This window comes from Arachis duranensis, chromosome 10 (genome assembly GCF_000817695.3).
Source record: "Arachis duranensis cultivar V14167 chromosome 10, aradu.V14167.gnm2.J7QH, whole genome shotgun sequence".
Taxonomy (NCBI): domain Eukaryota; kingdom Viridiplantae; phylum Streptophyta; class Magnoliopsida; order Fabales; family Fabaceae; genus Arachis; species Arachis duranensis.
This window is the reverse complement of record NC_029781.3, coordinates 84,095,000-84,118,375: the sequence shown is the minus strand read 5'-3', so window position 1 is coordinate 84,118,375 and position 23,376 is coordinate 84,095,000. Positions and strand designations below refer to the sequence as shown.

Sequence of the window (23,376 nt, the reverse complement as noted above, 5' to 3'; positions counted from 1 at the left end):
CAACTAACCAGCAAGTGTACTGGGTCATCGAAGTAATAAACCTTACGTGAGTAAGGGTCGATCCCACAGAGATTGTTGGTATGAAGCAAGCTATGGTCATCTTATAAATCCCAGTCAGGCGGATTTAACTAAATTAAGAGGTTATTGGTTTTTCGAATAATAATAATAAATTAACAGGAAATAAAGATAAAGTTACTCATGTAATCCAATGGTGGAAATTTCAGATAGGTGTATGGAGGTGCTGTGTTCCTTCTGAATCTCTGCTTTCCTACTTCTTCCTTCCAATTTTTTATCACTCCTTTCTATGGCAAGCTGTATGTAGGGCATCACCATTGTCAATGGCTACATCCCATCCTCTCAGTGAAAATGGTCCAAATGCTCTGTCACAGCACGGCTAATCATCTGTCGGTTCTCGATCATGTTGGAATAGAATCCCTTGATTCTTTTGCGTCTGTCACTAATGCCCAGCCTTCAGGAGTTTGAAGCTCGTCACAGTCATTCAATCCCGGAATCCTACTCGGAATATCACAGACAAGGTTAGACTTTCTGGATTCCCATGAATGCTGCCATCAATTCTAGCTTATACCACGAAGATTCTGATTAAGGAATCCAAGAGATATGCGCCCGGCCTAAGGTAGAACAGAAGTGGTTGTCAGTCACGCGCGTTCATAGGTGAGAATGATGATGAGTGTCACGGATCATCACATTCATCAAGTTGAAGTGCAACGAATATCTTAGAACAGGAATAAATCGAATTGAATAGAAAATAATAGTAATTGCATTGAAACTTGAGGTACAGCAGAGCTCCACACCCTTAATCTATGGTTTGTAGAAACTCCACCATTGAAAATACATAAGTGAAAGGTCCAGGCATGGCCGAATGGCCAGCCCCCAAGTGGTCACAAGACCGAATGATAAAGGACGACTAATACACTAGTAAAAAGTTCTATTTATACTAAACTAGCTACTAGGGTTTATAGAAGTAAGTATTTGGTGCATAAATTCACATCCAGAGCCCACTTGGTGTGTGCTTGGGCTGAGCTTGATCTATCCACGAGCTGAGGCTTCTCTTGGATTTGAACGCCAAGTTGTAATGTGTTTTGGGCGTTCAACTCTGGTTCGTGACGTGTTTCTGGCGTTTGACTCCAGAATGCAGCATGGAACTGGCGTTGAGCGCCAGTTTACATCATATAATCACGAATAAAGTATGGACTATTATATATTACTGGAAAGCTCTGGAGGTCTACTTTCTAACGCCGTTGAGAGCTTGCCATTTGGAGTTTTGTAGCTCCAGAAAATCTATTTCGAGTACAGGGAGGTCAGATTCCAACAACATCAGCAGTCCTTTGTCAGCCTCCTATCAGAGTTTTGCTCAGGTCCCTCAATTTCAGCCAGAAAATACCTGAAATCACAGAAAAACACACAAACTCATAGTAAAGTCTAGAAATGTAAATTTAGCATAAAAACTAATAAAAACATCCCTAAAAGTAACTAGATCATACTAAAAACTACCTAAAAATAATGCCAAAAAGCGTATAAATTATCCGCTCATCAATATCATGCACCAATAATCCAATTGCCAACTCCATATAAACATTAACAAAAAAATCAAATAGCACATACCTGCAGTGTATGCTGAGAATCATTCACAAGGAACACATTTGCATCTTCGGCGGATCTGAGAATTCATCATATAGCTAATCGCTTACCTGTAAAAGATAATGACTTTAACATATTAAATAAAAAGGAATGCTGGATGCTAACCTCAGAAGAAGAACATGTTGTTTAATTGTAGCAAGGAATTCTTTGACTCCTCCACTATAGAATTGTCAAAAACAGAAGGGTATAGAAAGCCGCAAATATTTAAACCTACTCAAGATGAAAGCAAGTCTCCATTGATGAGAGAATCGTATACATTTTATTTACATAATCAATGCTACCGAAAATGTTACCCAGAATAAATCCATTTAGATTCATCACAAGAGCTTCACCTAATGATAGAACAACAATGATATATTGTCATCCAAGTGCAGGCGACTACCTCCGGATGGACCTAATTTCAGTGAAGGGCACCGCTCTTTGGTAACTTATTCACTTCATTGTTGATATTGTTAATACTAGGCAGTGTCCGTTGCTGGTTGAGTCACCCCAAACTTTACCAATAGTTTATTCAATACCTCAGGGGAGCAAACTTGATACTTGAACTTTCTAGAAGGTGAGAATTATTAGCAATCTGCATGTGATTTTACATTATTTTGGCTTGTGCATTTAAAAGAGAAGAAGAACATGCATGGCGTTGTAGTGGCAACATTTCATGGAGATACCGGTGCGTCTTGCAAGTCAAGATTTTGCTTCACCCCCTTTTGTCCTCTGTTCATGGCAAGACCAAAACCAAAATAAAAGATTAAATTGAAATCAAATCAAGAAGAAAAGGTATAATGTGAACCAAAATTGAAATCTGAGACCAAATTGAAAGGGGGATTTTCAGATCCTAACAATCTGAACCAAGAGTATGGGCATACCTAGGATCGGGACCAGAGGGAGGAGAGAGCAGATCGGCGGTGGACCCACCAGCAGGGGGAAGCACCACGCAACTGGTATTGACGGGCGGGGCTACACGGCGGCAAGGATTCACAATTGGAGATTTGTTTCGTGCCTCTGCTCCCGTTCTTGTTCGCACCAAGAAAATAAGAAAGAAAAAAAATACAACTGAAGAATTAGGGATGAGCGCATACCAGAGACGAGAAGACGAGCCAGCAGTAGGTACAAACCGATGACGATGAGGAGGAGGTCTGGGCTTGACGAAGAGGGAAGAGACGACATCGCAACCAGCAACTTCGAAACAACCTTCTGGCGATGCGAGGAAATGCCAGACCTTCGATGGCGAGAGCTGCTACAGGCAAGGGCTGCTTAAGGGGAGAGCTTCCAGAGGCGAGTGCTTCACGGTTGGAAGGCAGAGGGAGTCAGGGCTGAGGGTTAGGGCTAATGGGGAATGTATAACGAAGGAGAAGAGCGCGGTGAGTGCTTTTGGAAGGGAAAGTAGTATATCTGATGGTGTTAGTACTTTATTAGAATAATAATAATAATAATAATAATAATAATAATAATAATAATAATAATAATAGGAACAAGGTCCTGATTAGCAACAGTTGTTCAAGAAATAGCCGCTAATCAATCAGACTATGCGACATTTGCGGTGGTCAGATAAACCGCTAGAATTGTTTTGCCGTTATCCTCCGTCTATCTTGTAGTGGTAAGAGGTGGTTGCTCATGAACCGTGAAAATCCTACCTTATAATCCAAGTTTAACCTGTTTATTTTTAAGAAAAGTAGGTTAAGCTTTATGAAAATTAAGTTATAATTCGGTAAGATATAAAAAAGATGTGATTATGTAATAATTCGGAGGTATGAAGATTAGCTCTAAGATCAACTTGGTAATCTTGAATATAAAGTTGGATAAGCTTATCATTTGGAAAGGTGTTGCCATTGTTGACATTTTTTTCTGGCATCATTCACATTATGTCTATTCTATCGCTAAACTAATAGGTTAACCATCCTTTGGACATCAGCTTGTAGCACAACATTCATATCCAATAACTCGGCCTAAGTTGGGAGAAGAGGAGGAGGTGGAGTTTTCTCATTAACCATGGTTGAGATCTTGCCAAAAATAGAAATAACAAGTGAAAAAAATATGGGGAAACATTAAGGTCGGTCCTACAGTAGGCGTCAAATGTCCTTGTTCTTAAGCAGTCCGTCCGAGATATAGCTCGTCGCAGAAGGGGAGACATTGTCCTGTCTTCTCAACGAATGAGGTATATGCCAGACTCCAAAGAACATTAGACAGGATGGATACTTGTTAAAGATACTCTAATGCTCAAGTCAGTAATAATTCAAAGGAGAGAGTGAGAGTGACATAAGTGAATATTAGGTTTTTAGACATCTACATTTTATCTTTCTTTATCTTATATAGATTTTCTTATAGAGAAATAACCGTTTTTAAATATCTTCAGTTTCTAAGATATTAGTGAGCACGTGTGTGGATTATAGTGTGGTTATTTTTGAAGTACCAACTTTTATTTTGACTACTTCTCTGAACTATTAGGAATATGTGAGGAGTTATTTTTCTATTTTACTTGAATGATTACATCTATTTGTTTGACTTGTTCTCCGAGCTATAGTTACCGAATAATACGGGACGAATTACTAGGTTGTAATGGCCGATTTACAACTATAACAATGGAGTTATGCATATATATATATTGTGATGCTTCATTATACTTTATAGAAGATCAATATTGCACGTACGATTAAGTTGCAGGGTTTTCAATTGTCGCCTAATGAGGCATTGAACGATGAATATAAACTCAAAGAATAATTGGAAAAAACGGTTATGGGTAGCTAAAAGTAGCGAGAAATCTGAGTTGTGGTAGGTTAAGTAGAGAGGCTCTGCTTTTACTAGCTAAAGAACTGTGTGTCTAGTCTTAATTGATAGGTTAGTGAGAATACCCCTATTCAATATGGTTGCTGGTGCGCAAAATTAGAACTCGCACAACTGAACCGGCAAGTGCACCGGGTCGTCCAAGTAATACCTCAGCTGAGTAAGGGTCGATCCCATGAGAATTGTCAAATTGAACAAGCAATGGTTATCCTGCTAGACTTAGTCAGGCGAATAGAAGAAATAGTGGTTGTTGTAAACGCATGAAACAGAATAATAAAGAAAGCAATACCGAACTGGTGTAGAAACAATAATGAGAAATCAATTAAGGCCTCGGAGATGCTTATCCTTCTAGATTAATACTTTTTACTGACTACTTTAATAATGAGTGATTCATTCAATGGCAAGGCTGTAAGTGATTAAAACCAAGGTAAGTGGTCATTAATCTCTTCTAATCCACACTAAACGTCAAGGTCAGTGGTCATTCGATCTAAACGAGGGTAAAGCTAACGCAATTCAATATCTGATGATCCTACTTAAAACGCCACAGACAATGTCAGATCTTTCGGATTGGAGAATGAAGCTTAGGATTCTAGCCTTAGCGCCACAGAAACCTCAATTACCCATGAATAGCGAGATTTTATGTCACTTATCCCAATCAGCCCAGATACTCTGTTGGAATCTGTGATGCATTCTCAAGCTGCAACTCAATTCTATCTTGTCAGGGACTCGCAAGAACTCATGTAGAATAAAGGGTCGTACTTCTGTTTCACCCCAGATTCATAAGGATGAAGAACGATAACGCATCATAGAATAGAATCAAACATATATTAAAATATAAAAGTAATAATATTAATCCATGGGAATGAGCAGAGCTCCTATCTTTAACTTAGGAGGTTTAGTTGCTCATACTTTACAGAAAAATAGAGATATGTGTCTGATAGGTTCGAAGATCCTCTAACAATGGTGATCTTCCTTCTATTATACTAATAACTAGACCTAAAAAGATATTAATAATAATGAGATAGACTAAGCTAAGGAGTGCGAAAATCCACTTCTGGACCCACTTTGGTTGAGTGGTTCGTCCAAGCCTGGCGTTCAACTTGGGATTTGGGCATTAAACACCAGTGAAAGGGGTGAGGGCGCTGCCTTGTACTCCTTTGGTGGTGTTGAACGCCAGTTTTGGGCATTCAACTTGGGTGTTGGTCCTTCTTGGGCGTTGAGCGCCAAAAAAGGGGTAAGTTGGGCGTTCAACGCCCATTTTAGGTAGTTCTTTCCAAATAAAAGTATATACTATTATATATTGCTGGAAATTCCTGGAAGCTAGCTTTCCAAGGCCATTGAGAGTTTGTCAATTGGATCTCTATAGCTCAAGATATGCTCATTGGAATGCATGGAGGTCAGGATTTGACAGCATCTGCTATCCTTTCTTTGCCTCTGAATCAGACTTTGCCAAAACTTGCCAATTTCATCTAAAAATCACCTAAAATCCTAAGAAAAACACAAAAACTCAAAGTATCATCTAAAAGGTGAAGTTTTCACTAAAACATATTAAAACTTAGTAAAACTTAATAAAATATAACTAAAAACACACTAAAAATGCTTTGAAAAAGGGTATAAGATGCTCCATCATCAAAACATCAAACTTAAACTGTTACTTGCCCTCAAGCAACCAAAAACAAGATAGGACAAATGGAATAGAAAAATACAATAGATCTTAGAGTTGTCAATGAAGCTTAGTTCCAAATATTGAATGGGACTATTGGTGCACGAAATTGTGATCATCAATGGCGCCATCAACATGGTACGCTCAATTGCAATCTCAACTCTTTATCACAACTTCGCACAACTAACCAGCAAGTGCACTGGGTCGTCCAAGTAATAAACCTTACGCGAGTAAGGGTCAATCCCACGGAAATTGTTGGTATGAAGCAAGCTATGGTCATCTTGTAAATCTCAGTCAGGCAGACTCAAATGGTTATGAATGATTTATGAATAAAGCATAAAATAAAGATAGAGATACTTATGTAATTCATTGGTGAAAATTTCAGATAAGTGTATGGAGATGCTTTGTCCCTTCCGTCTCTCTGCTTTCCTACTGTCTTCATCCAATCCTTCTTACTCCTTTCCATGGCAAGCTGTATGTTGGGCATCACCGTTGTCAATGGCTACAGTCTCGTCCTCTCAGTGAAAATGTTCAACGCGCTCTATCATAGCACGGCTATTCATCTGTCGGTCTCAATCATGTCGGAATAGAATCCAGTGATTCTTTTGCGTCTGTCACTAACGCCCCACAATCGCGAGTTTGAAGCTCGTCACAGTCATTCAATCCCTGAATCCTACTCAGAATACCACAGACAAGGTTTAGACCTTCCGGATTCTCAAGAATGGCCGCCAAATGATTCTAGCTTATACCATGAAGATTTTGATTAAGTAATCCAAGAGATATCCACTCAATCTAAGGTAGAACGGAGGTGGTTGTCAGGCACACGTTCATGGGTGAGAATGATGATGAGTGTCACGAATCATCACATTTATCAAGTTGAGGAACAAGTGATATCTTAGAACAAGAATAAGCTGAATTGAATAGAAGAACAATAGTAATTGCATTAATACTCGAGGTACAGCAGAGTTCCACACCTTAATCTATGGTGTGTAGAAACTCCACCGTTGAAAATACATAAGAACAAGGTCTAGGCATGGCCGTGAGGCCAGCCCCCATGATCTAAGAACTAGATGTTCAAAGATGATCCTAAGATCTAAATTGATCCAAAGATTCCAGGATGTAAAATACAATAGCAAAAGGTCCTATTTGTAGAGAGCTAGTAGCTTAGGGTTTACAAAGATGAGTAAATGACATAAAAATCCACTTCCGGGCCCACTTGGTGTGTGCTTGGACTGAGCATTGAAGCTTTCATGTGTAGAGACTTTTCTTGGTGTTAAATGCCAGCTTTTGTGCCAGTTTGGGCGTTTAACTCCCATTCTTGTGCCAGTTCCGGCGTTTTACGCCAGAATTCTTGAGCTGACTTGTTATGCCTGTTTGGGCCATCAAATCTCAGGCAAAGTATGGACTATTATACATTGCTAGAAAGCCCAAGATGTCTACTTTCCAACGCAATTGAGAGCGCGCCAATTGGACTTCTATGGCTCCATCAAATCCACTTAGAGTACAGGGAGGTCAGAATCCCACAGCATCTACAGTCCTTTTCAGCCTCTGAATCAGATTTTTGCTCAGGTCCCTCAATTTCAGCCAGAAAATACCTGAAATCACAGAAAAATACACAAACTCATAGTAAAGTCTAGAAAAGTAAATTTTAAATAAAAACTAATAAAAATATAATAAAAACTAACTAAAACATACTAAAAACAATGCCAAAAAGCGTATAAATTATCCGCTCATCAACTATTAGCTCTTTACTTCTGAATAGTTTTGGCATCTTACTTTCCCTTGAAGCACAAAAATATTGACATCCCTTGGAATTAGAATCCGGATGATATTATTGATTCTCTTCTTTTAGCTTTTCTTGATTCTTGAACACAGCTTATTTTTGGTGCTTTGCACCTTTGAGCCTAGCTGTGACTCTAAGCATTTTGTTTTCAAGTATTACCACCAGATACATAAACGCCACAGGCACTTAACTGGGGAAACCTTTTGGATTTGAATTTAGCTTTGCTTAAATTCCCAGACAGTGGTACCCAGATTTCTTAAGCGTACTCTTTAGCTTTGAACACGATTTTAACTGCTCAGTCTTAAGCTTTTTACTTGAGACCTTCACACCACAAGCATATAGTTAGGGATAGCAACTCAATTGAGCTTTTTAGGCCAATTTTGACCCTCCTAACCATTGATTCTCAAAGCATTGGATCCTTGCTATTTTCTTTTTCTTTTGAGCTTTTTATTTTTATTTTTTTTCTTTTTGCTGCTTTTTCTTACTTCAAAATCAATATTTTTCATTTTTCTGAGAATCAATAATACTTTTCTAAATTCACTGTTCTTTCAAGAGTCAACACACTTAACTTCAATGTCAAATATGCACAGTTAATTCATACATTTAGAAAGTAAAAGCAAGGCCACCACATCTAATTAATTGAAATAGCTCATGATATACTCGAAACTTATGTATCTCACTATTCCTTTTCAATTAAATTTTTCTTTTTAAGCATGGTGAGGGATACATAGGATATCTTATAACCAGAACAAAAGAAAAGAAAATAAAACTAGAAAAGAACAAATACTACTTGTGATCATGCATTAGAATAGAAAACAAAGGGTAAAATAAAGTACAATGGAAATGAACATAAGTAAAGGGGATAATGGAACTCAACAACCTTAGTGACAACGGCTGCTGCTTCCTTCGAAGAATCCAATGGAGCGTTTTAGCTCCACTATGTCTCGTCCCTGTCTCTGCTGCTCCTCCCTCATGATCCTCCCTTATCTGATGGAGGACGGTAGCTTGATCTTAGTGCTTGATCCTTAGCTGATCCACAAAAGAATTCAGCTCCCCTAGAGATGTGTTTAGTTGGTCCCAATAGTCCCGGAGAGGGAAATATATCCCTTGAGGCATCTCCAGGATCTCAGGTATAGGTGGCTATACAGGCTCATGTCGTGGTCCATGTGAAGGCTCCCAGGCAAGCTCCATCCTCCTCTTGGTGATGGCCTTGTCTTCCTTAATCAGGGTGTCTCCTGCTATGCCTATTTCAGCTAAATGGCATAAGCGATAGATGAGGTAAGGGAATGCTAGCCTTGCTTGGGTGGAGGCTTTGTCAGCTACCTTGTAGATCTCTTGAGGTATTATCGCATGCACTTCCACCTCATTTTTGAGCATAATGCAGTGACTCATTATTGCTCTCTCAATGGTAACCTCAGATCGGTTACTTGTGGGGAGGATGGAGCCTTGGATAAACTCCAACCATCCTCTAGCCACAGGCTTTAGGTCAAACCTACCCAGTTGGTAGGGCTTGCCTTGTGCGTCCCTTCTCTGCTGAGCTCCTTCCACACAAATATCTGCAAGCACTTGTCCAGCCGTTGGTCAGAGTTGACCCTTCGAGTGTAAGAGTGTGGGTCTCCTAGCATCTGAGGCAATTGTAGCACCAACCTTACACTTTCTAGGCTAAAATCCAAGAGTTGTTCTCTCACCATGGTGTGCCAATTTTTGGGCTTTGGGTTCACACTAGTGTCGTGCTTTTTGGTGACCCAAGCATTGATAGCGTGAGGTTGTATTACCGGTTTGGAATCACTCAAAACAATGATCAATTTGTTAGTAGCATAGTCCAAACCAACAATGAATTCTCACAATCAAATGTTAAATTTAATACAAAATAACCGAGATCAAGAGTAATTCAACCTCGGGTCGTCTTTCCTAGGAGTTACAATTAAGTGTTCATCATTGGCTATGAGAGAGCATGGGGAATTGGGATTGCAAGAGAAGCAAGTAATGTAAATAGCAAGAAAGTAACTTAACATGCAAGAAATTAAAGTCAAAGCAATTAAAGGCAAGGGCAATTAAATGCAAGGAAAGGAGAATTAAAATACAAGAAACCTCTTGGCAAGTAATTGAGGGCTAAGGTTACCTATCCTAGCCATTGACCACAAACACATGATGATTATGAAGAATTAATCCTACTTAGTCAACCCTACATCGAGGATAAGTCAAATAGGTATAGTTGATTGCAATCCCTAAGTCCTAAGTCAACACTAGTGGGTCACTTAGAGTCAAGAGAAACCTAATCAACTAACTACTCTAATGTATCAAACAAGAATAGACATCAATAGCTCAAGGATCACCAAAGTCATCAAATTCAAGCCAAGAGTGTAGAAAAACTAAGTGGAAACTAAGCCAAACATTTTATCTAACACTTGGTGTGCATGAAAATAAAATAATATTAAATTACATTAAAAATAAAATTTAACTACCAAAAGCAAGAAAATAATAGTAACAACTAAAGAAAGCAATAAATGAACATAAAACATAAATTGCATTAATTGAAAGTAAAATTAACAAAAAGTGTTCATAATATAAAAATGGCAAGATAAAGAAAATAACAAAGAAAATGAAGAAGAACAAAGATGCAATAACAATATTTAATAAGTAAAAGTAAATGAAAATAAGAATTAAAAGTAGAAATTACAAGAAATTAAACTAAGAAACCCTAATTCTAGAGAGAATGGGGAGCTTCTCTCTCTAGAAAATGAACTACATGATTAAAATCTATCCCTAATTGCTCCCCCCTTCACATGGAAGGAGGTCCTCTTTGATATAGCACTCAATCAGCTTCAGAAGGTCCAAAACTAGGCTTTGGAGGCCCAAAAATCACCCCCAGCGATTTGCATTAAATGAGTCACGCGCTGGGACCTGTGCGTATGCACAGGTGTGTGCATACGCACACTTGCTAATTTTCTTCTTGTGCGTACGCACAAGGAGTTGTGCGTATAAACACATGGCTGAGTGGTTCTTATGCGTACGCATAGAAGGTTGTGCGTACACACACTCCAGTGTGTGCTTCTCCTTTGATTTCTTCATGTTTTCTCCCAATTCCATGCTTTTCTTCCACTCTTATCAAGTCATTCCAACCTATTACACCTGAAATTACTCATCAAAGCTGTCAAGGCATCGAATGGGATGAAAGTGGCATAAAAGTGATTAAATTAAGCACAAGATAGCATGTTTTCACAATTAGGCACAATTTAGGGAGAGAATACAAAAGTATGCTATTTGGATCAATAAATGTGGGTTTATGTGATGAAATCCACTCAAATCAAACCAAAATATATCGTCAAATATGGATTCATCAAGCATTGACATAGAATTCCTATATCATGAGTTTTCCAACTTCAGAAATAGGATTGGTCAGAGTTTCCCAATCCCTTCTCCAGATTTCTTGTTGGATCTCCGGATATTCCTCTTCTTTGAGCTTAAAGGTGTCATCGAGGATCACCTTTTTATGTCTCACCACATCATAAAAGTAGTCTTGATGAACCTTTGTGAGGAATCTCCATGATTCCCAAGCTTCAGAGGTAGAAGCGAGGGTTTTTCCCTTTCTCTTCTTTGAGGATTCGCCGGTTTTTGGTACCATGGAGAAAGAGTAGATGCAAAAAGCGGAGCTTTTCCAATATCAAACTTAAGGACTTTGCTCGTCCTTGATCAAAGAAGATCAAAGAGGAGAAGGAGAAGAAGGTTTCAGCCAAGTAGGGTTTGAAAAGGGAATAGGGGGAGTGTGTAAGGTGTAGGGTGTAAGAGGGAGAGAGTGTTGGGTAGGTGTGTGTATGAAGGGGTGATGGGGGTATTTATAGGGTTGGAAGGGGGTAGGGTTCGGCTATGTGGGGGGAAGAATGGGTAGGAAAGGTTTGAATTTGAAGTGGATGGGGTTGGTGGGAAATTGAAATGATGGGATTTATGATGGGTTTTGGGAACAGGGAAAGGTGATTGTGTATGGGGAAGAGGGAAAGTAGGATGTGGTAATTAAGGTTGAGAAGGTATGAGAGAGAAGGAAAGGTGGGGTAGGTGGGGTTTTGCTGGGACCCACCGGCTTGTGACTTCAAAATCTTAGTTTTCCTGCCCCTGCTTGGGCATTCAGCGCCAGGACTGGGCGTTGAATGCCCATAGGGGATCAAAATGATGGCATTGGCTACTCCATAGGGGGCGTTGAACGTCCAGATTGCTCCTATTCTGGCGTTCAACGCCAGTGATATGTCCTTAATGGGCGTTGGACGCCCATTTTTCCTCCTTGTTTGGTGTTCAACGCCAGTGATGCTCTCCCTGTTGGGTGTTGAACGTCCATCTTTCTCCTTGTCTGGCGTTCAACGCCAGCAAGAGGCTCTTCCCAGGGTATGTTTTGTTTTTCATCTCAAGCATCTTTGTCTCTGTTCTAAGTGTTGCACATGATCACAAACATTAAAAAACAAGGGAAAACTATTGAAATCAAATAAAATGTAAGCAAATGGAGATAAACAAAAGAAATAAAGATAACAATACTCTACTCATGGTTGGGTTGCCTCCTAACAAGCACTTCTTTACCGTCATTAGCTTGATGGACAGCTCTTTTACGGAGGTAGATAGGGGCTCAGATCTTCACCCCCTCATGGTGAACTTATTTCCTGTGCTCTAATGAATGAGCTCCACATGCTCTAGAGACAGGATCATGTTCCCTATGTGTGAAATGACTGGACTCTTAGTGAAGACAACTCTCATGCTAGGTGAGAGGCCTTCAGTGGAAATCTTCTTATTCTTCCAGCCTTTAGGTACTTTCTTCTTGGTACCTTGTTCTTCAGTAGTGGATGATGGATGCCCAATACCAAACTCAGAATTGATGTCTCGGGGCTCTGTATAACTTTGTACCAAGCGAGAAGGTTGGAACATTAAGTGTTGCACAATGGTACCTCCTTTGTCAGAGGGAGATTGAGGGTTAGGGATCTTGAACAAGATGTGATCCTCCCACAACCTCAGGACTAGCTCTCCTCTTTCCATATCTATCAAGGCCTTTAGCGGTGGCTAGGAAAGGTCTTCTAAAGATGATGGAGTCATCTCTGTCCTCTCCAGTGTCTAGGATCACAAAATCTGCAGGGAGGTAAAGGTCTTCAACCTTCACAAGGACATCTTCCACCATGCCATATGCTCTTTTCAGGGACTTGTTTGCCATCTTCAATGGGATCTTGGCAGGCTGCACATCTTGAATTCCCAGCCTTTTTATCACAGAGAGAAGCATAAGATTAATGCTTTAGCCAAGATCGCACAATGCCTTCTCAAAAATGATAGTCCCTATAGTACATGGAATAAGGAAGCTTCCAGGTTCAGGAAGTTTTTGAGGGAGCTTCTTTTGGACTAAGGCACTGCACTCCTTGGTCAGTACCACAGTCTCATCTCCCCTCAAAGCCTTCTTTTTAGAGATTACATTCTTCAAACATGCCATGGGGGGAGGGTTCTTCTCCAATGCCTCTGCATAAGGGGAATTAGCTTTCAACTTCCACTACAAGATTTTTGTTTATCTGTGGAGGTTTTTTCTCCTCTTTGTGGAGGTTTATAACCCTCACCAAATGGTTTATGGGGGTTTCTAAAACCTCCAAAATTTGAGGTGCCACGAGGTCTTTTGTGGGGGTTTTTAAAAACCTCCATAATCTATTTAGTGGGGGTTTTCATATGTGTTTAGTGGAGGTTTTATATTAGACTTTTGTGGCAATTTTAAATCACTTTTGTGGCAGTTTAAAACCTCCACAAATTGATTTTTTAATTTAACAAAAATCAACTATTTTGTGAGATTTTTAAACCTCCACAAACCCTGTAATTATTTATTTATTTTTAATTTCAAATCATTCATTAATCTCATCTCATTTACATACTCTCAAATTAGAAATTTATTTTTTAATATCAAAATTTAAAAACTAAATCTTTTATAACACATTTCCTCAATATAAGACATAACTCTATAAAAAAATTTTCAATGTCAATAATTCCAAATATAATTGCATATGTATTGTTCTACATAACTATTATTATTTTTCTTTAAAAAGTAAAATAAAACAACAACTTCAATATTTCAATATCATCTAATTACATAAAGTCTCAAATATTTATTCTTGGATGTCCGTTGCTATCACCAACTGATCTCCTAGCATCAAAGGGAGTAGTAGGCTCGCTTTCAGCATCATTAGCCTATATGTAAACATAAAATGTTATTAGTAATTTTAGTAAAGTTAAGCATCAAGATGATTTGATATAAGCCATACAACTCAATTTTAAAGAGCATCTTAACCCAATGTAAGAAAATAGAAAACTGCTGCTGTACAATTGAAGAGGTAGAAACATGCAGATATGCTTGGTTGCTTACTACAAAATGATATCATTATCCTAAAACAGGATTGGAGGCAACTTGCACTAATTTATGACGAAATTGATATAATTAAGTAATTGCCTAATAACTAATTATTGCAACTATTTTGCCAATTGGTGCTGAACTCCTGAAATTCATAATATATGTATTGGTGTTCACGGGTTCAGAAAAATTAAATTGCAGCGATTGTTTATTTATGTATTGGTGTTCATGGGTTCAGCCTAGTTCAGTAAAATATGGTTGCCTTTTTGTAAGGCTGATTTGTTTTGGAAAAATGAATGATATATGGCTATAGCTTCCTCAGCAGTTCATGCAAAACGCAGCAGCAGAGTAGTAGGTTACCACTGATAATAAAACAAGTTGGTAAAATAATGTAACAACTTTAACATAACACTAGCTTTACTATAACTATTAAACACAACAATTGTTATCATTTGAGCCTTTTACTTTTAGCGTATCACGCTTATTTAATAATTAGAATTGATGATATGAACATGTTCAATTTCAATAATTAGACTCCACTATTAATGAGTATTATTCCATCTAAACTTATATTCCTGACAAATGAATTTATTATAAAGTTACCTCTCGGGTAGAAAAGAAGCCGACAAGCGCTTCGGAAATTCCTCCTTCCTTCATCATTAGGTATGCTTTCATCATATCAAATGATTGCTGCAACTTAGATTCTAGACTAGTAACCTTTTGCTGTGAATTATGTAAGTCAGACTCTAAATTATTGATCTTTTCCTGTAAAATTACAGCAGTAGTAGGCGAAGAAGATCCAGCTGAATTAGTGGAGATGGTCATCCCATTAAGCCGACTTCTCACATTCCTAAAGGTATTCGTAGGTGCTGCTCCCATGCCCATGCAACGAACTCTCCCAGAGTGTTCAGGCCCCAAAACTTTACCAACAACATCATTAGGGGACACCTCAAATTGTGCATTTGACTGTGTCATATTCAGCTCAATTTGTTCCTATTTAAAAGTAGTAAATAGAAACTATTCAATTTAAAAGTAGCAACACATATTCAGCTCAATTTGTTCCTATTTAAAGTGAAAAGTGCATGCAAGTGCAGTAAACCACTTTCCTATAATCATCATATATCTCAATCCACAATCAACCACTCTCAAATTTCATTTTCACATGATCACATACAAATAAAATAAGATAAGATAGCAAAGGTTTACAAAACACTTACCACTATAGTTAATGCCTCGTTATTTACAAAAGACTCATCATTTCTCTTATGTGTTTCAATGTACATCATTCCTCTACTAGGCTTCTTTCCCGTTTCCAAGTACTAAAAAAAGAAGGAATAAAAGGTTAAACAATTAACATATATAATGTAAAATCACACATGTACCAAGTGTGTGTGTATATATATACCATCTCATGTCGCCTCCGAGAGTTGGATTTAGATCCACAAGTGTGAGGAATGGTTTTCTTGCTTCGATTTTCCTTATTTTTCATGCAAAGCTCCTAAAAATAAATATAATAACTTCAATTAATAGTTTTTTTTTAATTAAAGTACAACAATAACTAAATGAATTGTTTAGTGTCTTACAACTGTAGACGGTTTTAGTCGATAATTGACAAAATAAGCCTATTGATCTCTTGGAATATCATCAGGCACATTGTTCACCAATGCTTCTCTTCTCATGGTTAGAAAAAGACATGAAATAGTATGAACTATAATTCATTTTTGTTGTTTTTACTAAATTATGTTATGCTTCTTAACTTTTTTTTATATTGTTTTACATAGTTTTTACAAACTGGGTGGAAAATTAGCCGTGGAGAAATGTATATAGAAACTCATAAGAAGAAAGATGGGTCTTTTGTGACTGATGAAGCAAGGGATATAGCGGTAAGTTGAATTTATTAGTCTATTTTAGTAAAAAAATGTAACTTCAGAATCTGACAAATTTTAATGTTATTTTATTATATTTTCGTTGTTTAAATTTCAATTGTAGGAACAAATTGAACTACTTATGACTCAAAATGAGAAAGATGAATCTGGACCATCCACAAATGATGCTATTGGCAAAGTGTTTGGGGAGGAGCATTCTGGTAGGGTGCGATGCTTGGGAATGGGAGCTACACCTACTAATACTTTCAGAGGTGCCAATCATCCTGGCCAGTTTGCTAATTCTTCAATTTCAATGTCTTCTACCAATTACTCCCAAGCTGATTTTAAACGTTTAGAGTCTAAATTTGATGGGACATTGACTGCACTAAAGGCTTATTTCCTTTCTAAAGAAGGAAGAATTCCTGCTGAACTTACTAGTATATTTGACCACGGAACTCAGGTAAATTGCCTTCTCTTGTGGCATTTATGTTGCACTAATCATGTTGAAAATTATGATGAATCATAATTGTTACATTAATCTAATGTTTTAGCATTGTTAGTCTCGTATATTCTAACTTCACACCTCTACTCTTTTCAATTTGTTGTTCAAATTTTTGACATTTGAAAAGGTTAATGGTTTTCTTACACTTTAATTTTTTTTCTTTTGAATTGTTTTAGTTCTATAAATGTTGGTAATTTTTAGGTTGACATTTTTGTTCTAATTTATTTTAGGCTAATGATGTTGAGAATGAAACTATTACACCAACAACAGGAAGAACATCATCATCAGGTGGAAGCAATGAAAATCGTGAAGATATTGTTTAGTGTTATTTCAAAGACTGATTAGTTGTGAATTCTTTTTCTTTTTTTAGGATATTATGTTAGATTTTATTTACTAAACAAACTTATTCAAATAGTGAACTTATTAGTGGTAGTTGTGAATTTATTGAATTTTAACATTTTTAATTTTTAGGAATTGATATATGAAGACAATGTTAATTAAGATATTATGCATTTTATTATAGTATAAAAATGTTATTATTCATTACAACGAGTTATGAATTACATTTATATTTTATATGAATTTATTAGTATTAAAATTTTCCATATTTATTAATATCTTATAAAATAAAAAACTATATATGTGCATAATAAAAATATTATGGTAGTATTATTTGTGTAGTAATTTTTAAATTGAGGCGGTTTATAATTCTCACATATATAAAAAACAATTTTTAGTCTTTTAATTTTGTAGGGGTTAAGAACCCCCACAATGTCAATCAAGACCGCCGCAGAATAAACTAACTGGATGCCTTCGAAAACCGACGCAATATACTGAAAACCACCACAATTTGCGGAGGATGAAAAACCCCCCGCAATTCGAATTTGACATAGTGTCGGTTTTTTAAAAACTCCCGTAACTAAACTGCAGGACACCTAACTTTGTCAGTTCTTGAAACCGCCGTTACACAACTTGCGGGAGTTAAAAACTCCCGCAAAATAAAAAAAACCCCACAAATTAGCGCCTTTTTTGTAGTGCCAAAAGCTTATTATTTATAATGTACATATGCTATAAATAATTGGTTACAGGGTAGACTTGAGAATTATTTGGTATTTACCACTCTTTGATAGGTTGATTTGAATTCCCAATTATGTACCAAGAGGCAAGAGTCTAAGACTGAACTACTGAACTTTAGAAGAACGACGCAGTAGCGATGCAGTGCCCAGCGGCAACAGGCAGCAGGATGAAGGTTGAACACTTGAACTGCTGAAGAATGAACATTGAACAGAGAAGAGGATCGTAGAATAAAAAAGAAGAATCAGAAGAGATTGATGTTTGCTGAAGAAGAAGGAAGAACAAGATGCCGAATTGCCAAAGGAAGGAGCACAGAAGAGGAACGCAATGGAAAAACCACACAAATCACAAGCAATGACACAGAAGAGTAACACAGTTATGCAAAAGAAGGCAGAACCTGAGAACCACCAGACTTGGCGCGGTGGTGATGCAAGGAGAAACTGATGGAGGACGGAGCCACGCGAGAGAATCATGGCGATACAAGGAGAAACTGACAGACTAACAGAGCCCCATGGGAGAAATGCTGAACAGGGTAACGACGTCAGCGACAGGGAGCCAATGACACTACCACACTGGCAGAGACGCGGAGTGGCGGGCTGGTGGCAGTAACTCTGGAGCCTGGAGGCTGGAGCAGTTTGGGATTTGGGAAGAAAGGGAGAAGAAGAAGAGTTAGGGATTTGGGGCTTTGGGCTGGCGGCAAAATTAATTATATAGTGGGGGCAATTATGGTATTTCACTAAGAACTACTCTCTATTTTTAAAATTTCACTAGGGACAGTTGCCCTTACTACCTCATGAATACATCTGTCCTTGCACTTCCCCATTTTTCTTTTTTTTCTTTTCTTTTTCAATTTTTAAGACTGATTAAATTAAAGATCACCAATTAAGACAATAACATACTTAGCACCAATTCCATGTTATTAATAATTTCACTGAGTAATTGTAACACATCAAAACTCCCATTGTACTTAACGAATGAAGTGTTGAATTAGCCTTCTAAGACTTTCTAGAGAAATAATAGAGATTATGTGAACTCTATCTTGAATTTCTTGATTAAGTGCTTCAAGAAAAACATTAATTTCTTTAATGTTTCATGGCCTTATTTGCCTTCAATGCTAATGAATTTTCCTCCAATAAATTTACCAAGATGCCCATAGTGATAGCACCAGTGAAGAACCCCTCCTGCTCCAACAATGGTATAACCCCTACCGGTGGATCTTCCACGACTATAATGTTGCATACTTCAATGGATTGACCTACACTGATTTAGAGCCCCCCAGTGCTCTAAAAAACGCTGACGAATTGGATCCATGATATTCCTAAGCAAGTTCATTCCCTAGCGACTGATGACGAAGCATCTTATACCTTTTTCACAGCATTTTTAGTGTGTTTTTAGTTATATTTTATTAAGTTTTAATATGTTTTAGTACAAAATTCACTTTTTGGATGCTACTTTGAGTTTTTGTGTTTTTCTTAGGATTTAAGGTAATTTTTGGATGAAATTGGCAAGTTTTGGCATAGTCTGATTCAGAGGCAAAAAAAGGATAGAAGATTTTGTCAAATCCTAACCTCTATGCATTCCAACGAATATATCTTAGGCTACAGAGGTCAAATTGACATGCTCGCAATAGAGTGTGAAAGCTAACTTTCATATCTTTCCAAAAATATATAATAGTTTATACTTTTCTTTGGAAAGAACTGCCCAAAACGAGGATTGAACGCCCAACTTGCCCCATTTCTGGCGTTTAACGCCCAAGAAGGACCAACACCCAAGTCGAACGCCCAAAACTGGCGTCAATGCCACCAAGGGAGCATAAGGCAGTGCACTCACCCTTTCACTGGAGTTCAACGGCCAATTCCCAAGTTGAACGCCAGGCTTGGACGAAACACTCAACCAAAGTGGGCCTAGAAGTAGATTTTTGCACTCCTTAGCTTAGTCTATTTCATTGTTGTAATTTATAATTATTATTAATATCTTTTTAGGTCTAGTTATTCATATAAATAGAAGGAAGATCACCCTTATTAGAGGATCTTCAAACTTGTCAGACACATATCTCTATTTTTCTGTAAAGTATAAGCAACTAAACCTCCTAAGTTAAAGATAGGAGCTCTGCTCATTCCCATGGATGAATATTATTACTTTTCTATTTTAATATATGTTTCATTTTATTCTATGATGCATTATTGTTCTTTATCCTTATGAATCTGGGTTGGAGAAAAACTATGACCTCTTATTCTACATGAGTTCTTGCGAGTCCCTGACAGGATAGTATTGAGCTGCAGCTTGAGAATGCATCACAGATTCCAACAGAGTATCTGGGCTAATTGGGATAAGTGACATAAAATCTCGTTAGTCATGGGTGATTGAGATTTCTGTGGCGCTAAGGCTAGAATCCTGAGCTTCATTCTCTGATTTGGAAGATCTGACCTTGTCTGTGGCATTTTGAGTAGGATTATTAGAGATTGAATTGTGTGAGCTTCACCATCGTTCAGATCGAATGACCATTGACCCTGGTGTTTGGTGTGGATCATAAGAGATTAATAACCACTGACCTTGCCTTTAATCACTTATAGCCTTGCCATTGAATGAATCACTCATTGTTAAAGTATTCAGTAAGAACTATTAATCCAGAAGGATAAGCATCTCCGAGGCCTTAACTGATTTTTCATTATTGTTTCTACACAAGTTTGGAATTGCTTTCTTTATTATTCTATTTCATGAGTTTACAACAACCACTATTTCTTCTATTCGCCTGACTAAGTCCAGCAAGATAACCATTGCTTGCTCAATCCAACAATCTTCGTGGGATTGACCCTCACTCACCTAAGGTATTACTTGGACGATCCAGTGTACTTTCCGGTTTAGTTGTGCGAGTTCTAATATCGCGCACCATGTTTTTAGCACCGTTGCCAAGGATTGTTCGTGATTGACAAACTACCGGTTGTCTTGCTGCTTAGATCATGTACTTTTTACTATTTTTCTTTTTGTGTTTCTTATATTCCTTTTTAAAAAACAATTTTTTTTTCAAAAATATTTTCATCTTTAGTCCTTTTTTTCTTTTGTCTCAGTCTTGTGTGAAATATTAAGTTTGGTGTCCCTATGGTTTTTGTTTCTTTTTTTGAGTTTTTGAAAATTGTTCCTGTTGTCTTTCTTTGTGTTCGAATTTTTCTTTGTATTTTTCCTTGTTTGATTTCAAAATTTTTAAGTTTAGTGTTTTTGCTTTTAAGTTTTTTGAATTTATTGTTGTTTAATTTCAAAATTTTTAAGTTTGGTGACCTATTGATATCTTTTCATTTAATTTTATTTTTTTGTTTATATTTTTATCTTTAATCTTTATCTTATCTTTTTCTTTGATTTTAAAATTTTGTTATCTTATCTTTCTTTTTAACTCAAATTCTAAAAATTTAGTATTTGGTTAGTTCTTCTTTCTTTAAAATTTGAATTTCAAAATCTTTCTTTGACTTTCTCTTTTTAATTTCAAAATCAAATCTCCTGTCTTAAATTTTTAAAATCTAATCTTATCTTATCTTGTTTCTCTCTTTTTTGGCCTAATCTTTTTAATTTTTGAATTTCAAAAATTCCTTTTAAACTTCTTGTTTTTAATTTTTAAAATCAAATCTTTTATCTTTGTTTTCAAAATCTTGTTAGTTAGGTACTTGTTTGTTTTATTTTAATTTTAACAGTTTGGTGTCTCTTTAATTCTTCTTTTTCTCTCCTCTTTTTTTGAAAATCTCCTACCTCTTTCTCTCTCTTCTTTTTTGAAAATTCTCAATTCTTTCTCTCTCTTTATTTTCGAAAACTCCCTTTGAATCAAAGACACCTCTTTTTTCTTTTCTCTTTACCTAAGTATCTCACAAGGAGCTCTCTATACTCTAACATAAGAGATTCTATTCTTTTACTTTTCTTGGTCTCTTTTTTTTGTTTATGAGCAGGAATAGGGATACAGAAGCCCTTGTTGACCCTGACCCTGAACCTGAAAGACTCTTAAGAAGACGTTTGCAGCAAGCCCTAGCTAGCAGAGCAAGAGGTAACCTCACAAAAGCTCTTGAGCAAGAAGCTACAGATACAACAATGACAGCTAATCTAGAAGCTGGAGGAGATGCAAGAAAGGTCCTTGGATCTTATACTGCATCCAATTCTGACGTCTATGGGCGTAACATCTCCATTCCTGCCATTGGCGCAAGTAACTTTGAGCGGAAGCCTCAACTAGTCACTCTAGTACAATAGAATTACTAGTTTCATAGACTTCCGTAGGAAGACCCCAACAAATTCATCTCTGATTTCTTTTAAATCTATGACACTGTCAAGACTAATTGAGTGGATCCAGAAGTTTACAAGCTCATGCTCTTCTCCTTTGCTGTAAGGGACAGAGCAAGGCTATGGCTGGATTCTCAGCCTAAAGAAAGCCTAGACACATAGGAAAAGGTGGTCAATGGGTTTTTGACCAAGTTCTTTCCACCTTAGAAGCTGAGCAAGCTTAGGGTAAAAGTTTAGACCTTCAGACAAAAAGAAGGTGAATCCCTCTATGAAGCTTGAAAAAGATACAAGCAACTGATCAGGAGATGTCCTCCTGACATGATCTCAGATTGGACCATGTTAGAAATCTTCTATGATGGCCTATCTGAGATGCCCAAGATGTCATTAGACCACTATGTAAGTGGATCCCTCCACTTGAAGAAGACGCCTGAAGAGGCGCAGGAACTCGTAGACATGGTTGCCAACGACCAGTATATGTACACGTTTGAGAGGAACCCTGTGAACAATGGGGCAGCTCAGAAGAGAGGAGTCCTGGAGGTGAAAACCTTAGACTCCATCTTGGCTCAGAACAAGCTCATGTCCTAGCAGGTCAACATGATCTCTCAGCACTTGAGTGGAAGAAAGAATTGAGCTGCTTATTGTCCAGAAATAGCGTATAAAGTAGACGCTGGTGATAACTCCTGGATCACAATGGAGGAGGTGAACTACATGAAAAACTCCTATAGAAACTCCAACAATAATTCCTATTCAAATACTTTCAATCAGGGATGGAGGAACCACCCCAACTTTGGGTGGAGAGATCAACAGAAGCCTCAACAAGGTTTCAGTAACAATCAGGGTGGAATGAACCAGAACTGGTTCAACAACAGACCATTCCAACCTTCACAGCAGCAGATGAAGACTCCCACACAGAGCCTCTCTGACCTGGCTACTATAGTCTCTAACCTCTCCAAGACCACTCACAGTTTCATGGCAGAAACTAGGTCATCCATCAGGAACTTGGAGATACAGGTGGCTCAGCTGAGCAAGAGGATCCCAGAGATTCCCTCGAACACTCTTCCCAGAACCATGAAAGTGAATCCAAAGAAAGAGTGCAAGGCCCTCACTGTGGAAGCTAAGGCCGAACCTAAGGCATAGCTTGCTACTGAGGAACTGAAGGAGAACAAGGCTCATGAGGAGACAGGGAATATCACCAGGCATGCCCCTATGCAGAAAGAGGAGCCTAAAGAACATCCCTCTTTGGACGTGCAAGAGGAGCCTAAGGAGGAGCAAATTGCTCAGTTCTTGGCAATTCTCAGGAACACTACAAGATTAATATTTGTTTGTGGGAATATTTTAGTGGAGGTTTTTAAAAACCTCCACAATATATTTTATTTATGCCAATTTTAAAAACCCCCACCCATAATTAATTAAAATTCAAAATTTAGGAAACAAATC

At 37.6% G+C, this 23,376-nt stretch overlaps 1 protein-coding gene and 1 long non-coding RNA gene across 5 annotated transcripts in view; both read right to left on the bottom strand.

Annotated features, from left to right (window-relative positions):
- LOC110276561 (uncharacterized) overlaps positions 1-1,826 on the bottom strand; it is a 4,230-nt gene extending 2,404 nt beyond the window's left edge. For all 4 annotated transcript variants that reach the window (XR_008004438.1, XR_008004439.1, XR_002369258.2 and 1 more), the window contains exons 1-2: positions 1,765-1,826; positions 1,624-1,678 (exon numbers count right to left, since the gene is read on the bottom strand). This is a non-coding gene — a long non-coding RNA (uncharacterized LOC110276561). The remainder of the gene's footprint in view (positions 1-1,623; positions 1,679-1,764) is intronic.
- A 12,061-nt stretch (positions 1,827-13,887) lies between these two features.
- LOC107470551 (uncharacterized) lies at positions 13,888-15,927 on the bottom strand. The gene is made up of 5 exons (XM_016089948.3): positions 15,825-15,927; positions 15,647-15,739; positions 15,459-15,560; positions 14,845-15,234; positions 13,888-14,081 (listed from the first exon to the last, which is right to left on the bottom strand). Exons 2-5 carry the CDS (start codon positions 15,728-15,730, stop codon positions 13,992-13,994), a joined length of 666 nt encoding a protein of 221 aa, XP_015945434.1. The 5' UTR covers positions 15,731-15,739; positions 15,825-15,927; the 3' UTR covers positions 13,888-13,991.
- Positions 15,928-23,376: the final 7,449 nt, after the last annotated feature.